General features: G+C 49.0%; 1 protein-coding gene across 1 annotated transcript in view; it reads right to left on the bottom strand.

The window, feature by feature from the left end:
* Positions 1-25,321, bottom strand: part of MYL3 (myosin light chain 3) — a 44,632-nt gene extending 19,311 nt beyond the window's left edge. Inside the window, exons 1-2 of the mRNA XM_039525166.1 lie at positions 25,045-25,321; positions 5,357-5,384 (exon numbers count right to left, since the gene is read on the bottom strand). Of these exons, the coding sequence (XP_039381100.1) occupies positions 5,357-5,384; positions 25,045-25,176 (160 nt within the window). The 5' untranslated portion in view covers positions 25,177-25,321. The remainder of the gene's footprint in view (positions 1-5,356; positions 5,385-25,044) is intronic.
* Positions 25,322-26,159: the final 838 nt, after the last annotated feature.

The following is a 26,159-nucleotide window of genomic DNA, read 5'->3' as shown; positions in this document are numbered from 1 at the left end:
TTCCCTTTGATCATCCTGCCTGGAGTGAAACAAATTGATGCCTCTGGAAAGCAGACGTGGAAAGAGAAAAACTTGGGGATAGATGCCTGTTCAGATTCCACACCAGACACGGCACAATCTGTCTGTTTCCTCCACCCTTTGATGCCAAGAAGGAGGTTCTCCCCGGCCTGGCTGGTTATCACCACTTCATTTGCTGCAAACCTGTCCGAGGATCAGGGCCTTTACGTCACCATGGGCTGAAGGTGAAAGCAGCTGCTCTGGCCTGCCGCTGTGGCAGCCCTTGCCTGGCTGCAGCTGGACAAACACGCGGGGTTTTGCTCGCAGCGTTTCTCTCTCGTTTGCTTTGGCCTGTCCTTAACTATTCGAAAGTCCTTGTCAGCAGGAGCTCCGACCTCCGTCTGGCTCGTTCGGGAGCGCTCACAAAGCTGTGGCTTTGAGGTCCACCGCAGACCTTGGGCCGATGCTGCCGTGCATTGCTCGAGGGGCAGGCGGGAGGGAAGGGCTGTTGCATTGTGGGAAAGCAGCTCCGCTCTGATTCCGTTAGTCCCCTCGGCAATGCTATGGTTTGGAAACTTCCACAGAAACACCCCCTAGAAGACATTGCTGAGGTTCCCATGATCTATCCAGCGTCTTAGACTGACCAGACCAAACAGCAACGGGACAGGCCTCTCTCCGTTTCCCCGTCTCCGTATTTCTCCTCTGTCCTGGGCACTCTTCATTTCAGGGCTCTTCCCCGCCCCGTCCCTCTGGTCTCTCCTCTCCCTGCAGTAGCAGGATGAGCGGCAGTAACTGCACTCCACTCCACGGGAGGCGAAACTCACTAGAACGCCTCCACTCGGTCTCCCTCTTCCTGCTGCAAAATCAAACAGACTAGGGTGCTCTCATCAGTTTCTTGCTGCAGACGACTCCTTACGCAAAGGGAAAAGGGGCCAGGCATCGCCTTTGATGAAGCTCGTAGGCTGAGCCCAGAAGGGAGCAGGGAAAGACCAGGGCTTGATCTAAAGCTCATTGAAATCAATGGAAAGACACCCACTGCCAATAACTTCAGGGCTCCAGTCCACAATGAGGGTCAGGAAGGAATTGCACCAAGGATGGGCAGTATTTTCAGCTCATGTGATGCCTTTACTGTCCAGTGCTTCTGCTGACAGTACCCTCGCAGCACCCACACCGCGTTATGCAGAAGCGTCACGAGTGGAGTTGGCGTGGGCTGGGATTTGGTGTCCTGTAGTGTTCTGCCTCCCTTCAGTAACTCACACTCTTGCTGATGCAGTGCTGGAGGGGTGTGTGGTGCTTTATGGCTGCATGGGCTGACGTGTTCTCTGCCTGCGGGTTCCACTTTGAGACTGTCACTAAATAATATGGCAAACATGGATTCTCAGCTCTGCCCGGTAGCCTGTGGGTGCAACTGCTGGGGCGGGGGGGGGGGGGCGGGGGCTGCGAAGGAGATGGGAATGGTTCCCTGATTCCAGGGATGGTCTATAGCATCCTCAGGGCTATTTCAAAATACACCATCTATCTCTGGTCTCCAGAGGTTCTCTTCTGGCTGAAGGTCAGCAGAGTACAGCAGTCCTCCAGCCATGCCCTCTCCTCTACCCTCCCCTACATATCCCCTATACCAAGGGCCATTGGAGCAGTGGAAGGGGACAGAACATAGGAGCCAACAAGGGACTATCCCACACAGGGGAATCTCCTTTTAGGGGCGATCCAGCTGTTTTCCAACCCCTTTGTGCCACTGAAATGGTGCAAGGGGTGCGGCTTGCAGCTCAGAATGTGGCCCTGTGAGCTCAGCATTTGCTCACACACAACCCTGGATCCCAGCAGCTGTGTTCAGTGAGATGGGAACTATTGCCCAAGACCTGGGGCGTTTCGCTTACCCTTTGTGGAAAGCTCTCTGGGACATGATTCGGTGCAGCATCTCATCGGGAGCAGAGTGGCTCTGTGTGTCAAGCCACACAGTCTGGACCCCAGAAACGGATGCCCCTGGAATCTCTAGTCATTTTTTTAAAATGATCTATAATTGTCAGAAGGGAAACTGAGGCACGGGGTGGTTCAATTACTTTCCCAAGGCCATGCAGTACATCAGTGGCAGAACCTCTGGCTCAAGACAAAAGGCATGAATCCAGTACATCCTGGATCAGAAAAACCCTCCAAAGTAAGAAACCTATCCTCCTTCCCTTCAACCAGCCTGTGGTCCCCTAGCCAGAGGGGAGATTTCCCTGTGCCAAGAAGCAGTTTGTCAGCTCTACCTTTCAAGCATTTGAGAACTTGTTAAAAACCCCGTCAGACGCTCAACCACAAAACATCAATTATGTCTAAACAAACCGACACGTCGGGTGCGGAGCTACTGGCAGCCAGCTACAGCATGTGGTATTTGCAGCACCGCATGAGATCAGCTTCCGTATCGGTTTCTGGGACTGGGGTGGCCAGCTAGGAAATTGAACTTGACATTTTCCTTCGCATGAAATAAATTAAAATAAAATAAATGCCCTGAGTTCCATTATGTAACTGCAACAGATTAAATCCAAATTGAACTCAGGGAAAAGTTTTGAAAGGCAAAGAAGGGCTGGTTGTTGGTTGTTTTTTTTTAAAGAAAGGACATATGGTTAGATTGGGTGATTTTTATTCTTTCTCATTGGGGCACTTGTGTTGTCCTTAATGTAATAAATCTGCTTTGCATGTCTGTAATCTGAACGATGTGTGATTTGCTATTGCAGAGCCATTTGGGAATGTGTCTTAATTTCATCAAGGAGGAAATTAAAGGGCCCTTCCCCTCAGTGGATTGTGCAGCATGTCTCCATGGGCAGGCATGATAAGAACAGGGTGGACATGGCTCAGGGATCAAGTGCTGTGAGACGGAGGAGGAGATGTGCATAGCTTATGAGAAAGAAAGAGTTTGTCATTGTGGGGTAAACAAGCTCTGCTCATCCAGGTGGGTGTGGGGTCAGGAGATACACCTCATCCAAAGGGACAAACAATGGTGCTAAAAAACCCACTTACTGTTCTGAAGGAACAGCCATGTGGAAAGTCTTTGTTCCCCTCTGCAGCATCTCCGTGTGACCAAGCGTCACCAGGCCAAGTACCATCAATGATCACTTCTCCAGACTCCACCAGGGGGCTCGCCTCACCCCTGCTTTACATGCTAGATGGTGACTTGCCCAAGGAAGTCAGTCTCTCTTGCAGCCCTGCAGGGTCTGCCCAGATCTTGAGTCCAGCAGCACAGGGGCCAGAAGGTGCTACGCACCTGCTTACTCCCTGCCCAGAACAAGGAGCGGGAGGGGCACTGGTGGAGCCTTGGTTCTGTCTCTCCTCTTCGCAGGTTGGAGCAGCTGAGATGGCCTGGGGTGGAGGGATGTTGTAAATTGCTTCTGACATAGACCACTACTCTCCCCACCACGTAGCAAGGCACCAATGTGCTAGACACTGTACATACATACAGCCAGGGGACTGCTGTGGAAAGATCTGGACCCAAACAAAAGTAGCCATCAAAGTGAGGAAGAGAAAAAGGAGAGAGGGACATTTCAACAATTGTTTGCTACACAGGCCTAGTCTACACTACAAAGTTATGCCAGCACAGCTATGTCAGCAAGGAGTGTGAAAAAAAATCACACACAGCCCAGCCGATATAGCTATGCTGACAAAACCTGCCGCGTAGACTCAACTAGGCCATACCTACAGGATGGGGTGGAGGGGCCCTCTGTCCTGGGAAGCAGTGACTCTGACAAAGGTTTGGAGTACATGATGGATAATCAGCTGAACATAAGCGTCAACTGTGACTGAGAGTGTGTCTACATTGCTTTTAGACACCCGCCGCTGGCCAGTGCCAGCTGATTTGGTCTAAGGGGCTCGGCTAAGGGGCTCTTTAACTGTAGTGGTACGGGCCAGCCATGGGTTTTTAATTGCAGCAGCGACATACCCACTCAGACCAAAAGAGCTAATTCAATTCTGGGATGCATAAGCCGGGGAATCTCAAGTAGGAATGGAGAGGTGATTTTACCTCTGTATTTGGCCCTGGTGCAACCGCTGCTGGAGCTGTGTGTCCAGTTCTGGTGCCCACAATTCAAGAAGGATGTTGATAAATTGGAGAGAATTCAGAGAATGATTAAAGGATGCAACACATGCCTTATAGGGCTAGACTCAAGGAGCTCAATTTACCTTACCAAACAGAAGGATAAAGCGTGACTTGATTACTGCCTATAAATGCCTAGATGGGGAACAAATATTCAGTCTAGCAGAGAAAGGTCTAACACAATCCAATGACTGGAAGTTGAAGCTAGACAAATTCAAACTGGAAGTAAGGCATAACTTTTTATTAGTGAGAGTAATTAACCATTGGAGCAATTTACCAAGAGTCAAGGGTCCTTCCATGGATGCAGGGAACTTGACTGGATGACCTCTCGAGATCCCTTCCAGTCCTATGATTCTATGGTGGATTCTCCATCACTGGCTATTTTTAAATCAAGATTGGATGTTTTCCTAAAAGAGCTACTCTAAGAATTATTTTGGGGAAATTCTATGGCCTGTGTTGCACAGGAGACCAGACTAAGATGATCACAATGCTCTCCTCTGTCCTTGGAATCTATGAATCTATGGCGAGAAAGTGCTAAAGTTGTATGGGGAGGTGGTGTAGCCATGCCAGCACGTCTGTTGGCTTACACTGCATCTCCACTAGGGGCCTCTGCAGGCATAGCTATACCGGCAAAGGCTCCATAGTGTAGACAAGCCCTAAGAAACATGACCACTGACATCACTTACTGTAGCTGAAATCAGTGAAACTACCTCAGTTTACACCAGCTGAGGATCTGGTCCAAGAAGTGAAATTAGGGACAACTCTATTTTGCTTAAGCACAGAGAAAACCACAGTTGTGATGTGTCTTTTACTCCATTGGAGTACGCACCCACTATTAGGTTCTGCACCCCGGCTTTTAGAGAGAACTTGCCATGCCAGAGCATTTATCTGTTGTCATGGAATTTGCCCAGCTGGACTGCAGGCATTATATGGTAGAAGCATGGTAGAAAGTTGGGGTGATATGACAGTTTGTTCAGTGACTACGGTACTGGCTGGGAACTTGAGATAGTGAGATTCTATTCCCCACTCTGTCTGTTCCCTCCCTCCCACCCACATTGTCTGTCTTGTCTATTTATCCAGTAAGGGGCAGGGATTGTCTCTTTCTATGTGTTTGTACAGGACCTAGCACAGTAAGGCCCCGAACTCAGTTGAGGCCACCAGGTGCTACCATACCACAAATAGCAAAGCCGTTAATTAAGTATCCTCTTTGTCAAGTGAATTATGAGCTCCAGAAGCTGTGTTCATTCCGCCCACCGCCACCGCCAGGAAAGAGATGCAAATCCTCCTCACCTTCAATCTGATCGTTTGTGAATTCAAGCTGAAAGAGAGCAATAAAAAAGCCACAGATTAGCTCCTGTGCTGATGTACCTCAGGGGTTGTGATCTCGGACGTATGGTGCTGGCCACTGCTGGAGAAAGGCTACTTGGCTAGGTTGACCCCTGGTCTGATCCAGTCTGGCATTTCCAATGGGCCTATGGAAACCCTCTGTGTAGAGAGGGTCAATGTGAAATAGGATGAGGGAAATAGGGCCCCACCACTATCAACCCAGCCCCTTTCTCTGCTTTGTTTCTGATCAAGGATTGCTTTTTTTTTTTTAATTGAAAATATGTCCCATTTTCACTCGGATGGATAGAAATCAAAATCTGAAAATTTGGCCACTTATTTAGGTGACTCAATCAGCCATAATGCCCAAAGCTAGACACTGACTAAATGATTTCACTAGTCACTGCTCTTTGCCTCAGTTTCCCCATCTGTAAAATGAGGATAATGACACTGACCTGTTTTGTAAAGTACTCTGAGATCTACAGATGAAAAGCACTAGAAAGATCTAGGGATTATTCTCAAGGTAACTTTTCTTTCCCAAGGACAATATTTTACACCCACTATTACTTGTGAGTGAACCACGGTGATTGTTTTAGCATTACGCTGTAATTTGGAAAGAGTTCAGCTTTCACTAGTGTTTTATCTGCCAGCCATTGTGTTTTTTAGCCCTTTGGGGCAAGGACAGTTACTGATTATATGTTTGTACAGCACCTAGCACAATTAACTCCATGTGGTTGTGGCCTTTGTGTGTGTGTAGGGAGTTCTGGGCTCTCATCCTAGCTTGGCTGCTGATTCATTGCATGGACTTCTGCAAATCTCTCACACTTCTTGTTGCCTCATCCTCCCGCCCCCTGTAAAAGGGGGATGATGACTAGAGCACTGTGCGGGACTATTTTTTTAATCCCATTCCTGTCCCGCCCCGCAATACCCACTCCCACTTGCACTGGCATTGTTTCTTGCATTCTTATCCACTCCCACACGCAAAAACCTTAGATCCTGCAAAGCCTACATGAGAGACAAATCTACTATGCTCCTTAAAAAAAAAATCAAACAAAAAATGGTCGGTTAATATAGTACATATATAAACAGAATTCAGACACAATTTTTACCACTCAAAGAATTAACCAAATCTTTCTTAAACCATTTATTGATATAGAGTTTTCCTGCAACTTGTCACAGTCTTGTTTTTTTATGCCCACCCAATCCCACCCACAACAAAGAACATTTTACATTTTAGCCACTCCTGCTATTACGGCAGCGGGTCCTGCAGGACCCGGGGGATCCCAGTCCCGCTGCAGGTCTCTGATGGTGCCTTGAATGCAAGGGGACTGGACTGGATGACTCTTGAGATCCCTTCCAGTTCTATGATTCTATTCTATGATTCTATGGGGACTTTTGTTGCACAGTGTTGTTGTGAATCTTCATTCATTTATTTCCACAATGATTGGAAGGGTGTGCACTGGATCCTTAAACCATCACCGCTCTATTGACTTCAGTGGAACTTCTCTGGGTTACACCAGGTGGGGATCTGGCCCTCATGTTAAGCACGATGATTAGTGCCCTGCCTTGTGTGTGAGATATTGTCCAGTTTTCTGAGCAATGGCACAGAAGTATTTTATCACTGAATCAGAGCAGGTTAGAGATGAATGGAAGCCAATCGGATCATACAGGCTGTCCCCAGGCCAGTGCAGGATTGTTTCCTAGAGTGCATTTTATCCAATATCCAGTTTTGCCCAGTTCCAATATCTCAAGTGATGGGGATCCAGCACTCCCCAGGGGAGATTATTCCACAGCCTAAAATAGCTCAGTGATTTTTACACCTCTATCTCAATCAAGCAGAAGGTTACTAGGAAATAAGTCCTATTAATAAAACCGTGCCAGTGCTAAACTGGCATTTATTAGGGTATTACAGGAAAGCATTTAAACAGTGCAGACAAGGAGTCCCCAAAATGGAACCAATGCATTTCTCTTCTACGGCAGGCTAAGGAATTCTAATGTCAATAATGAGGTTCTTATCTAACCGGGGCAGGGGCTGGGTTGGAAAGAGGAAGATACTTTTTCACAGGAGCCCAGTTTAGGGATTAGAAATGCTGAGGATGGGAAGAGGCCCGGAAACCCATCAAGGTCTGTATCATGGTGATGAGGTGGCATTCGTGCCCTGCAAGATTTTTTCCACTATTTAAAGCTATTAACACACATTGTGCTGGGCAGCAAAACCCACAGACCCATCGGTTTGTGCACAGAGCTATTCCCTTGCATGCAAAAGCCTGCAGTGCCTAGGTGATGCCTTTATTAGTGTCAGGTCATGTTCCCTGGTTCAGTAGTCCATGAGCTCTGGTCCCATCTGCTTCTTGAAATTCTTTCTGATCTGTGAATACCTGAGGTTCTCCATTGCATAATCCATACAAAAGAGGATGGAGAGAGAGAAATGTGTGTAGGCAGGGGATGGAGATAGATAGATAGATAGATAAAGTGTGTGTCTGGGGTAGATATAGAGGTGTGTATGGGGATGGATGGATGGATGGATACATTAGATAGATATTCAGGCTGCTCTTAATACTAAGGATAAGTATTATTGTCTGTGCAGTGACCTCTTTAACCTTCTTACCAACCCCCATCTGCCTCAATGCTCCTTTCCACCTGCTGAACCTACTCCAAACCCTCTCATAAATGTTCTGCTCTGAATTCCCCCCTTGCTGGTCAACCCCGCCCCCCACTAACCCTTTCTCCTCCAAGTCCCCACGCCCTCCTCCCTCTTTCCCAGTCATTGAATCCTCCCGATCCCCTCTTCCCCTGGAAGGCAAATGGGAACCCGCTCTGGGTCCCAGGAGTTCCTGGGCTTGCTAAAAGAATAGGGCTTGGCTGGAGCAAGATATCTTGGGAGTTGCTTGACTGGGGTGGCCCAGGAATGGCCTGTTGTTTGGACTAAGTGCCCTTCCTGATTATCGCTAGTCACATCTTCTGTAGTCATTGTGGAGCACAGAAACTCCCCAGGGATCCCCACGCAGCTTCTATGACTCGCAGCAGCCCATGTGGAGTGACTTGCCTCAGGCCCTGACAGAGCTAGGAACAAAACCCTGGTCTCCTAGCCCTGCACTGTAATCTTAGCCTGTTCTTCCTCTCCTCAGGCGTCAGCTGGTCATCTGAGATCTGTCCTCATTAACTGGGTTTCCTGAATCTCTCTGTCCACATTACATGGTAGGTGATGTATCACCGTTGTCTGGCTTGTTATTCCACCACTTATACTCATGGTCCTCGTACAGATTAAGGCCCAGATCCTCAAAAGCCTTTGGCAGTTAGGAGCCTAAATACCTTTGAGGCTCTCGGCCAGCTTCCTGTGTTTGGGGCAACCACTGGGGCACTGTGCTGGGAAGAAGGGAGGTAGGGCCAGGTCAGGGCTTTAGCCTGCAAAGATCCGGACAGGATCTGCCATGCCAGGAACCTCTCCCTTCCAAGCTGCACTCTCAGACCCTTCTCCTCCCTCAGCCTGTTGAGAAGCTAGATGGGAGAGGCTGTCTGCATGGGGAGCAGTGGCTCACTGAAGTTCTGGCAGGGGTCTCATTGTTGCTTCATGCAGAGACCAGTGCTCTCAGGTGAGGAGGAAGCATAAGGCTCTCTACTTCCTGTGTGAGAAGCTGCCGGAGGTTGTGGCGAAGGCTAGGGAGATGGAAGAGAACAGTGCTGCTGCTGGGACTAGGGTCTGACTGGTTGACTGGTCTTGCTTAGAGAAGGGCCCAAGCTACAAGACGTAGCTACAGGTCTGCTCAGGGGCAGGGTTTCGTTGTGGGCCCATCTCTTGTAGGGGAAACAAATTCCGTCTTCTGAAAAATGTCAACATGGCCACATTTGTTTTTGTTTCCACATCGGAAGGAGCCTAGCCCTAGCGAAAATGTTCATGAAACCTCAATGAGAGCCCCACCCTGTGAGAGCCACTAGCCCAGCGGGGAGCACGCTCTCCCTGATTCAGAGCAAGCTCTTGAACTTGGGTTAGGTTAGGGCCTTCAGCTGAGCTGTTGGAACCCAGGTTCTGGGCTATTGGCTATAATGGGGCAGGCCAGAGATTCTACCCTGGACCTGAGGAGCCTTCCTGACATTTCTGTTGACACTGATACATTTTTCGCAAAAAGTAGCGGTTTTGACAAATTGACACTCTCCGATGGAATAAGCGTTTCTGTGAAAAATTCCCAACCCGCTCTAATCTCTAGCTTGCAGCCACTAGAAGAGAAATCCACACACCCTCAGGGTGTTAAGGGCTAAACCTAGCAGCCCATGGGGAACATAAGTCTCCAGTGCTCAATCACCATTTCTCCAGGGCCGCCAACCAAAGAGGAACATGAACCACATGTTCACACTTTAGTCTCTCCTTTACTATTGGTGCTTTGGTCCCAGCCTGCGGCCAATCCACCCAGAGGTCTTTGGATGACTGACGAAGAGCAACCCGCCTTGACAGGGGACGGCCATCCCTAGCCTCCTCCTTGCTAGCGTACTTTTTCAGAAGAGAGTTTTCGAGGGCCTGGGGTCACTCTTTGTTCTTTTAAACGCTAAGCCAAGTTGGCAGGGAGGCTTCAGCCTGTAAAGCGATAGCCTCTTTCTTTGATTGAGAACATGTTCCTTTTCCATAGCACGGGGAATTCTGAGGCATCAGCAGGAGAATTAGAGCCGCTTTGGAGAAACTGAGACAGTTTCTGGCAACGTTCGGCACCAGAAATGTAAAACATTTTAGCCTGATTCTTCCCCTTCAGCAACATGAGCTTGGATTCTCTGACCACTTATTGAAGGCTGGCTCACCTCCTTTCCCCGCCATCCCCCACACCACAAGCCTTGCAGCAGATGTTTGTTCAGATGTTCTTAACCAGCAAAGTAATATGAAAAATTAAAAACACCATTGGATAAATGGCAGGAGAAGTCAAATGTTGTGTGCACTGGCTGCTTAAAGGAGAAGACCATAAAGGGCTGGCCTGGGTAGTTGGTGTGTTGCAGGGATTACCCTGTAGCTGGGACCCCAACGGTATGTCTACACAGCAACCAGACACCCGTGGCTGGCCTGTGCTGGCCAACTCAGGATCGCGGGGCTGTTTCATTGCTGTGTAGACGTGTGGGCTCGAGGCTGAAGACCCCACTCTAGGACTCTACCAGGTGGGTGGGTCCCAGAGCCCAGATGTCTACACAGCAATGAAACAGCCCAAGCTGGAGTCATCTGGTGCAGGTCAGCCAGAGTTTTTCCTTTGCTGTGTAGACATACCCCAAGAGTGAATTCTGGCTGACTCAGAATTTCCATACAGTCACATAGCAGAGGTCCAGGACTGACTGGGCTATAGAGTCCAAAATATCTTCTCAGCCCTAAAGACAGTCCTCTCAGACACAGCCATGTTGTTTTTCCACAGCTCCAGTCCCATATAAAACAATAAAAAGGTTTAAATGCTCACTAAACGTACCAGGAAAATTGGTCATCTTTTGCAGTAGGCCAATGTCCCTTCCAACTCTTCAGCAAGAGTCGGGGCTTCCCCTTGGACAGAAGGGCCTGACCCTTCTCTGAATCAAAATGAAGCTCCTGGGTCTGTTTAAACTCAACCTTTTACACCCAAAGCCCTCTCTTTGTCTCCTGGTCTCTGGAAAAGAGAGGAAACCAGTTCCTTGCCCTGCCCTGAGAGTCAAGCTGTATAGATAGGCATGGGATTCCAGGAACCCACAAATACACATCACCTGTATTGATACAAAAATTCTATGACTGTTATACAACTCATCACAGAATCACAGACTTTAAGGTCAGAAGGGACCATTATGATCATCTAGCCTGACCTCCTGCACAACGCAGGCCACAGAATCTCACCCATCCACTCCTGTATAAAAACCCCTAACCTAGGTCTGAGCTATTGAAGTCCTCAAATCGTGGTTTAAAGACTTCAAGGTGCAGAGAATCCTCCAGCAAGTGACCCGTGCCCCACACTACGGAGGAAGGTGAAAACCCCCCAGGGCCTTTGCCAATCTGCCCTGGAGGAAAATTCCTTTCTGACCCAAATATGGCGATCAGCTAAACCCTGAGCATGTGGGCAAGACTCACCAGCCAGCACCCAGGAAAGAATTCTCTGTAGTAACTCAGATCCCACCCCATCTAACATCCCATCACAGGCCATTGGGCATACTTACTGCTAATAGTCAAAGACTCATACTGCCTGGTCCATCTCAATATAATGGCTTTTTGAGGTTTTCATGCTTTCAGTGTCAAATACAACATGGTCCCCAAAGATACTGGCGGTGCTTGCAATATATGTCACAATCATAGAATCGAAGGACTGGAAGGGATCTTGAAAAGTCATCTAGTTCTGTCCTTTGCACTCAGGGCAGGACTAAATATTATCTAGACCGTCCCTGACAGATATTTGTCTAACCTACTCGTGACCCCGTGACACTGTGGTGAAAATCCCACAGCACTGTCGTTATGATTATAACCGGCAGGCCGTAACAGTTTTAGTTAGGCATGTAACGACTCACTCGTATGCCATAGGTGGTCCAAAATGGAGTCTTCCATGTGGCGTGGACAGAGATCATTCGTCTGGTTATAAACTAGACACCTCTTTGGGGGTGTTTTGTCCCCTGTCTGGTATTAAGACAAAACCGGATGTGGGTTTGTCCAGTATGGGACAGGGGATGCCATAATGGAGAGTGCGCCACTCTGCCCCTGCCTGCGTGACCTCAGGCACACCATACATGCAAGGTCATGCCGGTGGGGGCGGCGCAGTGAGCTCTTCAAAGTGACATCCCCCAAGAGGCATGACCTCACATGCACCATGTGTATGAGGCCACGCTGAGGGAGGCAAGGTCACACTAGCCGGGGCAGGTTCATACCATTCCTGAAAGTACCAGAATGTCTAGTATTCCAGGAATGTGTGAGTGGCCACCCTAGCGGCCTGACCGTGCGCATATGGTGTGTGAGGTCATGCTGTGCCGAGGTTTGTTCTACAAAATGGTGTCCTCCATGGAGGCCAAACGGATTTGTGCCGTGGGCCAGATCTGGTCGGCAGGCCACCAGTTGGACAACAGCCAGCCAGTCGGCCATGCAGGACATACAGTGCTTTCCTGGCATACATAGATGCCTCCCCATAGCCATCATGGCCCCACCAGTCTGACTTCCTGATGCTGCAATGAAGGCCTCCTGATACTGTGACACAAATGTCCCAACAGTGCAACCTACACTGGAACGATGCAACATGCCCCTGAGGATCCAGGCTCCTTGTAGGTTGAATACGTGCCTTTGTACCTGACGATATTAGAATTCCAGCCGTGTAAACCATATCTAGCCAGCTAGAAATGTCACACTGCCTGCTGTGCTGTGTAACTGGGTCCATGAATAATTAGGGTCACTCTGGCTCTTCCAAAGAATTGCTGCAATAAAGAATTGGCACTAGAGAGAGCTCTGGTTTTGTTTCAGAGCTGGCAGTCAACCTACATGCCTCTCCCAAAATAATCACCCTGGAATTCAGCCATGGTCTTAATGGGCCAAATTGATCCCCCGAGCAAATCATCACATCGATGGATCTGCCCCCAGGGCACAATTGGACCCATTACTGTAATTTATTATTGTCCTACAGCGGACACTCTTCATTGCAAGCTGACAAACATTGTGTTCTGAGGGTTCTTTGCAATCCCAACTGTTCCAGACACTTAGCCTGGATCGAGGCGTTTGCTAAAAAAAATGGGAAGCTCAGATGAAGTTTTCTGCTTAGTATTGTTGGAAATGTCAAAATTTCGATGCATTTTTTTTTCATCAAAATTTCAAATTATCAAAAGGAAGGAGAATCAGAAATTCTCCTCCCACACACTTGACCCACGGCCCAGCTGCTTTGCTGCTGAACTAGATGGGGTCGCAGCTGCAGTGCTGAACCCAGATCCAAACCTTTACACAGCTCACGGGTGCTTGGATCCAAGTATTTGGTTCAGCCCATTAGAGCATCCAGGCTTGAAGCTTGGAGCCAGATGGGTGTGTTCAAACTTTAGCAGTGTTAATGAGGCGTGGACCATGACTGGTCCAGGCTGTTTAGTGAATCTGGGAGTTAGAAGCCAGAGAGAACTCCACAGTTTGTCTGGGTCCAGCAGCCTCATAAAGAATGCCCATTGCATTCATACAGCTGGGTCTGTCCCTTTTCTACCTCAAAGGATGCAAATCATTCAGATGAATGGATTGTGGGTCAAAAATCTTGGGAAATCCACTCCCTTGCCAGGTTTCGACCCCTAAACCAAGTGAATAATCTGCAATATTGCCTGTATTTTTCTTTCAGTTTGGGCTCAAACCTGTCATTCAAAATGAAACTCAGGATGAGGAAGTGTCCAAATCCAGACAGATCCAAGCCCCAAAATATGTGCTGATGGGAAACCTGAGACTTTCAACCTTAGCCATAAATCCTGAGGGAGTTTGCAACTCAAGTATGTTTCCTTACCAATGTTTTGTCCCCACGTCCATTGTACACCCACTAGTTTGCTATTGTAAGGTCGCGTCTAAGCACAGTTGTGTCTTTGTAGGGTTCTCTCTGGAGGGCATGGATCAGCGTTCACGTTTCACTCCCCATCAGAACCTGGCCTGGGGAAGCTAATGATCCAACCAGACGACCAAATTTGGTGATGAATCCTGGTCACATGCCACCTAAGGCACGTTGCGCAGAGGCTAAGAAGGAGGGTTCTCTCTAGACATTGTTTTGTTATGGTAGGGTTGCACACAGGCACTGTTTTGTTCCCAAAGGGTCAGTAATAAGCACTGCTTTGGTGTCCCAGGGCTGGTCGTAGGCATGGCTTTGTTATGATAGCGTTGTCTGTGAGTGTCTGTGTAGCGGGGTGGTCACCAGCTGGCCTGGAAGGAGTTAAAAGCCAGCCCTTGGAGAGTACTGGCTGGGCTGGGCTGGGAGGCAGCCTCAGATGTGGCCACACCCCAAACAGACTCAGCTGGCCCTATAAAAGCCAGGGAAGCCAGGGGGCAGACACATAGTCTCTCCTAGCTGTAGAGGGAGACAGGCCTGGTTGCAGGGAGCTAGAGAAGGTACCTGGAGTGGAGCAGGGCTGGGGGAAGACTAAGGGAACTGAGGAGCTCCGGCCTGGAAACCCGCCAGGCTGCGGCCTAGTAGAAGGCCAAACAGGTAGTGGGGTTGCCGGGGACAGCCTAAGGCTAGGCAGAGGCAGCAGGTCCAAACCCAACCTTGCCTGTGATGAGTGGCTGGCACTGCAGTCTGCCCCCGGGAATGGGGGCTAGTTGGCGACAGGCAGTAGCCTGACACTGAGGTGAGGTGGGGATAGGAGGGGGTGTTCCCTGTGGAGGGGAGACCCTGAGAGTGAGAGGTTACTGCCAGGGGCCAGCACCCCAGATAACAGGGCACTGGAGTCCAGGGAGGGATGGTGGGGGGGCCTAGCGGCAGTGGGACACCGGCCTGCAGAGGGCGCTCCGGAGGCTGGATGAGCTTATTCCCAAGACACCAGCAGGAGGCGCCGCAGGGGTGAGTCCCGCACCGTTGCAGTCTGACTGATGGTGGCATTATTATTGGACTATCTACATGTGCTCATGCACATCAGTGCTTGCAGGCTCAGCGGAGAGACCAGGGACTGAACGCCATCATCCCGTCTCGGCGCGATCCCTCCCTGCACATGAGTGGGGTGAGGTGGGGGCAAGCTTGCAGCTGCTGCCCCTGTTTTAGGGCTGGCGAGAGGCCTCCTCTCTCCAAGGCGATCATGCCATCACCTCCCCCCAGCTCTGTATTTATGTGCCATTAGCACCCCGCCCAAACTGCAACCATAAAGGGCCATATCCTCCATGGGTGTAAATCAGCACAGCTCCATTGACATCAATGGGCCAGAGCCTCCATGGGTGTAAATCAGCACATCTGCATTGAGATCAAGGGACTGTATCATCCACTGGTGTAAATCAGTGTAGCTTCATTAGACTCAATAGGCTGGGTTCTCAGCTGGTGCAAATCAGCACAGCTCCACTAAAGCTAATGGGCCAAATCTGCAGATGGTGAAAGCGGGTGTAGCTTCCTTGAAGTCGGTAGCTCGTGGATATGGACAGATTTTGGGAATTCAAGAACTCTATGCTGATTTTCACCAGCCGAGGATCTGGTCCTGAGTGCAGAGAGACACCATAAGTGAATGCGTCTGAATCTTCCTCGGGCACTATTATTAGCAATGATAACACCCGGCTCCCTGTACGTGACCATTTGGTACATGATTCTAGGAAGCAGCCATCTCATCCAGGAGAACTTGGCTCCTGGATGACCGCATACCCTTGGCATAACTTAACGCTTTCAGTTTAAATTTAGTTCCTGTGACGCCCGCTCCTTGTGATTCGGAGTACAGGCCAGACAGAGAGAGCAGGGAACAATGCCTTATAAGATGTCTGCCTCCAGCGTGAGATGAAATTACACTCGGGAAGGGATTTTGCTCAGGAACAATTCTATCGCGGGCTTGTGGTTGCATTGTCCCTCTGGCCATATCGCTTCACTTTCCTTTCCCAGGTTTCTTTCCAAGCCTCTAAACTTGCCAGCATAAAAAAAAGAGAAAGGATTGCCGAGTGTGCTTCCTGGCTCTGGCCCAGATTTGTAGCATGACCTTGGGCATGTCTCTTGACTTTTCTGAGCCTCCAGTCCCCGCTTGTCAGATAGGATTAATACCTCTCTAGCGCTCCTTCGAGTGTTCATTTCCTGCCATTGCAAGGGTCCCATGCACTGGCGCAGCTCAGTCCCTCCTGTTCTCTGCCTGTGGCACATAATAATCTAGTCTTCTGTGGGTCTCATTTCCATTGCTGGGTTTTGTGTGGAGGAGCCAGGTGGTGGGTGTCAGACTAGATGGTCTGGTGGGTCCATCTGGACTTAAACTCGATGACTATGACATAGTGCTAACCATAGGGGGAGGCAGTGTGGCCCTGTGACTACACCACTGACCTGGGATACCAGAGGTCTGGGTTCTGCTGCTGGATGATTTTAGGCAAGTCCTGTCCTCTCCCCCTGTGACTCAGTTTCCCCATCCATAAAACAGGGTAATGCTACTGGGAGCTTTGAGATCTACAGATGAAAAGCCAGCGTTGGTATTATCCCCATTTTACACATGAGGAACTGAAGCAGAGAGAGGCTAAGTGACTCATCCGAGGTCATATAGAAACTCTGTGGCAGAGTCAGGACTTGAGCTCACATCTTGCTCTACTGTTCCAACCAACAGGCCGGCCTTTTTCCACATACGAATACCTCCATTGTCTGGCTGGTCTACTTAGATTGTAAACTCTTGGGCTCAGGGGTTGTCTCTTACTGAGGGCTCAGTTGTGAATCCAAATGATCTCTCTCCTGCCATCCATCCATCTCCACCCTCTGACAAACAGAGGCTAGGGACACCATTCCTTACTCATCCTGGCTAATAGCCATTAATGGACTCCATGAATTTATCTAGTTCTCTTTTAAATGCTGTTATAGTCCTGGCCTTCACAACCTCCTCAGGCAAGGAGTTCCACAGGTTGACTGTGTGCTGTGTGAAGAACTACTTCCTTTTATTTGTTTTAAACCTGCTGCCCATTAATTTCATTTAGTGGCCCCTAGTTCTTGTATTATGGGAACAAGTAAATAACTTTTCCTTATTCACTTTCTCCACACCACTCATGATTTTATAGACCTCTATCATATCCCCCCTTAGTCGGCTCTTTTCCAAGCCGAAAAGTCCCAGGCTCTTCAATCTCTCCTCACATGGGACTAGGGTGACCAGACATCAAATGTGAAAAATCGGGACAGGGTGTGGAGGGTAATAGGACCCTATATAAGAAAAAGACCCCAAAATCGGGACTGTCCCTATAAAATCGGGACATCTGGTCACCTTACATGGGACCCAATGAGAAATCGAAGGGCATAAGAAAGGAGCCCCTTTAAGCCCATGTATATCTGCCTGCATTGCCACAGCTTGGAGGGAGATAGCGGCCAATGGTAGGCAGGGAGTGGGTGGACCCTAGGCTCTGACCCCCTAATGCGGGGTCAATAAGCTGTGCCACGAAAGGGACTGATATATGGTACTCGCCGAGTCACATTTCAGTCCCTTTAGGTTTTTCTGGTTTATGGGTGAAATAAATACTCCATGCCTACAGGATGGCTTTTGAGTCACTTGGGGAAAGTATATCACTTTGGCTCCAGCCTCCTGCATGCACTTAGTTGTGCGTTTAACTTAAATTTAATAGAACAGTTATTGCACATTAAACAAATAGCGATTATAACCACATTGATTGAGGTTTAGCAGCTATGTGAGAAATGCAGCTCTTATTACAGAGTTGCTCGGTCTCCAGAGTGTGCTTTTAATAACTCTCCGCTCATCAAGACACACCATGGTTGGGTGTTTAAAAGAATCGACAGGGGAGGGCCAAGGTCCGGGAGGGCTAGTGGATAGGCACCGGACTGGGAATCAGGAGACCTTGGTAAAATTCACAAGTCAGGTAAAAATTGCCCACGTGACCTGAGGTAAGATGCTTAAGCTCCGCTGTTCCTCCATTCCTTATCTGCGAACTGGGCGTAAAACTTCCCTACCCTTGTAATGACCGTGAGGTGCTCAGATACTACAGTGATGAGGGTAGCTAAACATGCAACTAGAGAGCAAATAAGATACTTTGTTGGTGCAAATCCGGGTCGCTCCAATCTCAAGGTATACTAGCTGAAGCACAGTGCTACTCCCCAATCTTCTGACTGTTATCGATAACATTTGTAACTCTGCAGACTACAGTAGCAAGGATAACACTAAATAACCCTCATCCTTCAAGCACCATCAACTAGCCTGCGAGGGTCAGGAAGGCATTCTACTCTATCCCCCAAGTACATTGATGACTAGAGCTAACCGGTTGCATTCTCAGCTAGTGTAAATCAGGGTAGCTCCATTGAAAATAAAGGCCATATCCTCAGCTAGTGTAAACCAATACTGAAATCAGTAGGCTGGATTTTCAGATAGTATAGCTTCTCTGAAGCTAACCATTGACTTCAATAAGAGCTGGATGGGGCCATGGATGCACACCAGGTCCTTTGCAGGAGCAGAGTCTGAGCATTATTAGACATGGGTTATCGTTAGAATAATTACACCAGTGTCCTGATCCGGACACAGCTCTATCCCCGCGCTCCTGCTTTACTGAACATTCCTGTTTTGACTAGAACCTTAAAAGCCACAGGCCTCACCTGGCTGACACCACCTTGGCAATGCAGTGGGAGCAATCTCAGCACATCCTGACTGAGCTCAGACAACAACTTTAAAGCAAAACCTGAAAAAAAAAGATTTACAAACGGGGCATCTATAATGCTAATCCTTAGAGCTGTGCAAAACTGTTGTGCCAAACTGAGATGCCAGGTGAGACTCTGAAAGCAGGTTATACTCACCCACCTCTGAGTTTCATTACACAGCTAAAATTCAAGCTAGAGACTATGATGGTGAGAATCATATGAGAGAGAGAGAGAGCACGAAATGGGTACCTATGGAGATGATAGATAATTAGGTGTATAGATGGACAAGTATGTAAGGGGATAGATGGATGGACAGCTATGCTTAGGGATAGATAGATAGATAGATATGGTGTATGGGGATGGATAGATATGGTGTATGGGGATAGATAGATATGGTGCGTGTGGATAGCTAGATAGAGGGGGTATATGGGGATGGATAGATATGGTGCGTGGGGATAGCTAGATAGAGGGGGTGTATGGGGATAGATAGATATGGTGCGTGGGGATAGATAGATAGATAGATAGAGGGGGTGTATGGGGATAGATAGATATGGTGCGTGGGGATAGCTAGATAGATAGAGAGGGTGTATGGGGATAGATATGGTGCGTGGGGATAGCTAGATAGAGGGTTTGTATGGGGATGGATAGATATGATGAGTGGGGATAGCTAGACAGAGGGGATGTATGGGGATAGATAGATATGGTGCGTGGGGATAGCTAGATAGATAGAGGGGGTGTATGAGGATGGATAGATTTGGTGGGTGGGGATAGTTAGATAGCGGGGGTGTTTGGGGATAGATAGATATGGTGGGTGGGGATAGATAGATAGATAGATGGGGTGTATGGGGATAGATAGATAGGATAGATAGATGGATAGATATGGTGCGTGGGGATGGATAGATATGGTGCGTGGGGATGGATAGATAGAGGGGGTGTGTGGGGATGGATAGATATGGTGCGTGGGGATAGCTAGATAGAGGGGGTGTATGGGGATAGATAGATATGGTGCGTGGGGATAGCTAGATAGAGGGGGTGTATGAGGATGGATAGATATGATGAGAGGGGATAGCTAGATAGAGGGGGTGTATGGGGATGGATAGATATGGTGCGTGGGGATAGCTAGATAGAGGGGGTGTATGGGGATGGATAGATATGGTGCGTGGGGATAGCTAGATAGAGGGGGTGTATGGGGATAGATAGATATGGTGCGTGGGGATAGCTAGATAGATAGAGGGGGTGTATGGGGATAGATAGATATGGTGAGTGGGGATAGCTAGATAGAGGGGGTGCGTGGGGATAGACAGATAGAGGGGGTGTATGGGGATGGATAGATATGAGTGGGGATAGCTAGATAGAGGGGGTGTATGGGGATAGATAGATATGGTGTGTGGGGATAGCTAGATAGAGGGGGTGTATGGGGATAGATAGATATGGTGCATGGGGATAGATGGGGGAGTGTATGGGGATTAGATAGGTAGATGTGTTTGTCTGGTTTTGTGGTAGTTTGGGCCAGGAGTTGCCCAGTGCCAAGTCCAGTTTTAAGCAATCCAGGGTCTGCTTTCAAAGAGCCCCCAGCTTGAGTTTTGAATGTGCTCAGGCCTGAGTTTCCTGCAGTTCCATAACCTGGACTGAATTAGGGTAAACGGTGAAAAACATGTGACACTTGGAGGGGTCCCAGAGTGGCTCCAATCTCCTGGGTCCCAATATAGTTCCTTAACCACAAACCCTTTCTTCCGCTTGACTTTCTGATCCTTCTATCTGCCCTTCTGTATCTAACCTGGCAGCTCTCCTGTCCCTTTTTCCCCCTCGCTAGCTTTCAAAACCAGTTCCTTCTGGGAATACCCCTAAACATTGGGCCTGTTTGTGCTCCAAGAGCTGGAGCAAGTTCTGGTGACTCAAGCCCCATCTCTACTTAGAAGGAAAGTGCTCGATCTTCCCCCCTTTCTTACTCGATTAACCCCCGAGGGACTGTCAGGTCCAGGCCAGTGCTACTTCATACACTTGTTTCCTAGAGTCCAAATACCACCCGCCGCGTCAGACAGTGACCAACTCCTGCAGTTAGTTGCCAGAGTCAAATCAACCCAAGGCAGCTGCTCAGAAGGGAGAGAGGGGGGAAAAGGTGCTTTCTCCGAAGATTAAAAGCCCACCAGTGCCCAGCCTGATGGAGGACAGTCTGTACCTCTGACGTTACAGACGCTGCGATAAATAAAGGTGTGAACAAAAGAGCAAAGCTGCCTTTAGAACTGTCCCATGACTGTCTGGTGTTTCAATTATCTTTGCTGCTGGGATCCATCCGTAAGCGCCAGAGTAAATTACTAATAGGGTATTCGAAGCATGGCATGGGCTGTATTGCATACATAAAACAGACCCAGTCTTGGCAGCAGGCTCCTGAATGCTGAGGGAGAACCGGCTGGAGGTAATTGAAGACAACAGCCCTTCGCCGCAGAGGAGGCTTGTGAGAGGAAACAGAGATTGTGTTGACAGGACAGATCTGGATCCCTCTTGCTGAGATGCCCCCTCCCTGGGTGTGTATGCTGTGTGCAACATCACACTTTCCTGCCTCCTGTTACAGAAAGGGGACACAGCGCGGGGGGGAGAAAGACCCTTCCATTTATAGAAGACGAGCAGAGGGGAGGCAGGACTCAGCTGTGGTGTATCCCAAGGGTGGCTGCTGGATCCGGATAGAACACGGTCTGCCTCTCCTCTGCTACCCTGCCAGGGCACAGCACGGGCTCTCCGAATGCTCTCCATGCCTGTGACCTGAACCCATGCCTTTGAGAATTGGTAGGGAACTCATCTTCCCTGTCACCTGCTGCAATATCTGCTTCACTCCCTCATGGCTGCAGTAGTCCCAGAGCCTTAAAATCCTTCCTTTCCTGCCAAAAGAGGAGGGGAGCTTTTTAACCAGAAACTCAAGATGTGCAATCTGCAAGGCAAGAAATCCCTGCAGGAGAGGTGGGCTTTCAAAGTTCTAGGATGGTAGGTGCCCAGTGAAAATAAACCAGGCCCATCCCGTCTCCAAGACACGGACGTTCATGAATATTGTTACGATAGGTGTGTGGAATGGAGACGTCTAACCAAGCTTCTGGAATGGTGACTCTTAGCTCAGCCCTTCTAGCTCCCTGCATAGACCTAGTTGGTGTTGGTCCTGCTTTGAGCAGGGAATTGGACTAGATGACCTCCTGAGGTCTCTTCCAACCCTAATCTTCTATGACCTACTGCACTTGGTCTTCGGACTCCAAACCCCCTGGACTCTTCACAGGCACCACTCTGGGGCCAAATCCTGCCTCAATGTATGCCCTGTGCAGTCCATGGGAGCAGAATGCAGGACAAAATTTGCCCCCCTGCTACATTAGGAGCATCCTACCGGGAATGAAGGCAGTTCGTGCCATGTGTATAAAGAACCCAATGTTCTGGCTCCAGAACGTCTGAAGAACAATTCATCCCCCAGGAGTGGGAGGCTCAGGCGCAGATTTATCAGTGCCAAGAGACTGTGCAGAAAGTTCATGGTATTGGTCACAATGAGAAAAAATCCAGGGAAGGGCTTATGTTCTTCATGGGCCCAATCCAATGTCCACCCAAGTAGATAGAAACCTTTCCACTGACTTCAATGTGCTTTTGATCCCGCTAATGTCCTTTACAGTACCAAAGTGTCAGACCAAATCCTGCGCTCCCATCCACCACTACAGCTCCCGAATCACTCCATTGACTTAAATGGAATTACTCCAGATTTACACTAATGTAACAGAGACAAGAATATAGGGCCTGATCCTGAACTCATCGACGTCAACTGCAAAAGTCCTATTCATTTCTGGAGTGCAAGATCAGGCTTTTAGTCCATTATTTATTAAGATAGAATCTAGAGGTAGAAAAGATCATTTATCTCTGGCCCCGAGAATCAGAGTAGCTACGCTCCCTGCTGTGCATTTACTAATGTTTAGCCAGTCTAGTTCTAAACGTGCCAAGTAATGGTTTTCAATTGGTTCCCGTGGCGCCCATCCCACAGACCGATAGATCTCACCCCTGGGAAGTTTTTACATTTCCCCACAAAAAAAATGGCCTTTTTCCCTTTTATAAAATATGTTGTATTTGAAAATTCTGGTCTGGGAGGATGAAAGATCATTCCGATGGAGAAAAGGTGCAGCATATTTGTTTTAAAATGAAAAATCTGCCCCTTTGGAAAACTAGTAGCATGAAACTGTGTTCAGATGTTATGAAAAGTTGGTGAATTTTAAATATATATATATATATATATATTTGAATGTAGTGATGCCCATCTCTCTAGCCTACTAATATGGCTTTCATTACTGTAGAATCTGAGCGCCTTGCAACCTTTAATGTATTGAGGATCAGAACGCATCATGAGATAGGCCGGTGCGGTTATCCTCATTGTAGAGATGGGGAACTGAGGTACAGAGAGGCTAAGTGACTTGTCCAAGGTCCCAGAGGAAATCTGTGGCAGAGCATGGACTGGAACCTACCCCTCCCAAGTCCTAGGCTAGACCCATAACCACCATCATTAGAGTCCTTTTATGCCTGTTTGTCCTCTCTCTTACTAGGAGGCTATAGATCTCCTCTTCCTGGTCCGTCATTTGCAGACTGTTATGTCTGGGGCCCTTGCTATGTGAAAGAAACCAGAGGAGGTCCCAGCCCAGCTCTTCCTTTCTCGGAAACCCTCAGCTGGAATGTGGGGGTGACAATCTCTCTGGGGGGCAAAGCACCCGCCATGTTCTGCTACTCTGCCTGTGGGCCTTGCTCTGAGCTGAACGAGCACCCCACGTAGGCAGCAGAGTGACCCATTCATGCCCTTTGGCGTTCCCCGGTTCTTTTATTTGCCTTGACTTTTTAACTAGCAGGAAAGGCTGCTGGGGGTATTACCATCCCCCCCCCCCACACACTCACAATGTCCCAGAGAAGCTGGGCAGGATCCTTAAGTGGTGTAAATCAGCATGGCTCCATTGACCTCAGTCAAACTATGCCAATGTGCAACAGCTGAGGGTCTGGCCCCATGAACTTTGTACCCTAGCTGAGGATCTGACTCCATTCAATGGAGTGACACCAGTTTACACCAGCTGAGAGGCTGTTCTGCTGCAGGTTTCTTTGCCCCCTCTCTCCCCGGCCTTACCCATTTTATCACCGTTGCCTTAAAATCTTCTGCTTGTCCTAAATGCAGACAGTCCTCAGGACACTTCCCGAGCAACAAGTTGGATCATTATGAAAGCAATGGGCCAGATCCTCAGCGGTTGCACCTTGGCATCGTTTTAAATCAGTCCGTGGAAATATTCTGATTTACACCACCTGAGGATCAGGCTCATGTTCCCACCAGAGTTCGCTGTATGAAAGGCCACGGTGGGTCCTTCATTTCCTGGCTCAAAAGCAAACCCTTTGCAAAAGGCAGACAGACCTGCCACTGCCTGATGGCCTCTGTCTGTTGCGTAGCCTTTAACGTGCAAAGGGTGTGAGAAAGTGATTCCTAAAGACATCTAGGGGGCGTCTGGATTTCAATCCGGCCCAGAAAGAGCGAAGTGTAAATGTAGCTGCCCCGCCTTCAAATATTTCTTTCGTTAATTTTGTATGAATCAATGCGGCAAACCCTCTGGTAATTCACCTCGGACACTGACATTTGGATGCATTCTTGCTCTCTTTCTCAGTCTGGGCCAGATCCTCAGCTCATGTAAACAGCCACAGCTGAAGTCAAAGCAGCGACACTGATTTACACCAGCTGAACATCTGGCCCTCTCTGTGCTATATAGGAAAGGAAATACACACCAACACAGGCATATGAACACGACAACCAAATTCTCAAAGGATCAAGAGTATCAGCTGTGTAACAGAGATGATCTGAGAAAGGTAGAATGGAATTAGGCTCATTGCACTTGGTTATCCTTCGGGGCAGTCCCTTAAGACAGAAGGATGCTCAGCATGCATGGACTTTTCCCCGGGTTTCTCTCTGCATACCTAGCATACGTGCACACTGAGGTTTCATATGCCACTGTGTTATGCTGCTCTTAGAACCCGTGGGTGGCTTTACTCACTTGCTTTCAGGCAAGCAAGTATTTTTTTATTGGCACGGCAAAGCCCGCTGCGTTAGAGTTCCCATCCCCATGTGGAAAGGCGGAAGGGATGGATTTGCCTCTAACCGTGCCTGCTGGGGGAAGAGGATCAAACGGAACCCGTGTCAAGTGGAGTTCAGCCCTCGGCTTTTCTCTTGGGAAAAGAGAAGCCCAGGGAGGTTGATTTCGTTGCTCAACTGCAGATTTGACTCCAAGAGCTGGCCCAAGGGCGCAGCCCCTTTGCTGCCCACCTCCCGCAGCAGGACCCGGCCAAGTGACAAAGGGTAACTCCAGAGAGGCTCGGCCCTAACCTCATAATGGCCAGAAGGCAACAACCCTGCTCCAAACAGCCCTGGCCGCTCCTGCTGCGCTAGGTCGAAAAGATACCTACTTTGATGTTAGCTGGGTCAAACGGGATGTCCTTGGGCGGCTCCGGCTCTGGTGGTGGCGCTGGCTTAGGTGCTGCCTTCGGTTCCTCTTTCTTTGGTTCGGGCTTCTTTGGTTCAGGCTTCTTGGGGGGCATGTTGCTTTTTCGCTTGTTTTAAAAAGAGGGGGGGGAAAAGAGACGGAGAGGGAGCGAGAGAGACAGAGCAGAGGTGGCTGCTCAGGGATAAAGCAGAGCACAAGTCACTCCTCCAGCAGAGGTCTTTATCCCTGCCGGTCCCTTAATGTCACACATTGTGTCATACACCCAGCCCATCACATGCCAGGGCCCACAATAGGGGCACTGCTATAAAAGGACAAGACAGTTACCCTGCTATTTTAGAGCGGTCGGTTATGGCATTGTTATGAATTAGCACTTAAATGGAAAGAGAGTTTAGGGATTTTAGGCATGAGGTTGGAGCTTGGTCAAATTTTTCCGGGGAAGGGGTGTGTGTAGGGGAGGGGGGAGCGGATTGCACGTCAGGTTCCAATCTCTTTGTTCTATGTCCACTGGACTGTGCCAGGTACCTTTAAAGTTCACCTACTGCTGAGTGACCAGCCCTTCCAGCAGTGACGGAGCTCTGAGCCTTTGCTGTACCGTACTTAGCTGATTGTCAGTCTTAGTTCCCATCTGAGACAAGAACAGTCTCAATTTTAGACGTCAGCTCTCTGATTCCTAAGAGAGGATAAGGCACAACGGGTCTGCCACACTGCAGTTAGACACCCGTGGGCCAGCTGACGCGGGCTTGGGCTGCTTAACGGCAGTACAGACCTTGGGCTCGGGCTGCAGCCTGAACTCTGGGACCCTCCCACCCTGCAGGGTCCTAGAGGCAGGACTCCAGCCCGAGCCCAAACGTCTACACAGCAGTTAAACGGCCCCATGGCCTGAGCCCGAGTCAGCTGGCACGGGCCAGCCGCGGGTGTCTAATTGCAGTGTGGACAGACCCTAAGACCCCTGGCACCATACACACAGGCCTCTCCCAAGGAAGATTAAAGGAGCCAAGGTGGCCGGATATGTAGCCGGCATCCTTTATACCGCAGAACACAGCTATGTGCATGTGCACAAGCATTCACACTCTAGTG

Source organism: Mauremys reevesii, linkage group 2 (assembly GCF_016161935.1).
Source record: "Mauremys reevesii isolate NIE-2019 linkage group 2, ASM1616193v1, whole genome shotgun sequence".
Lineage (NCBI taxonomy): Eukaryota > Metazoa > Chordata > Testudines > Geoemydidae > Mauremys > Mauremys reevesii.
The sequence above is the reverse complement of the archived record's forward strand: the minus strand, read 5'-3'. Positions and strand labels throughout refer to the sequence as shown.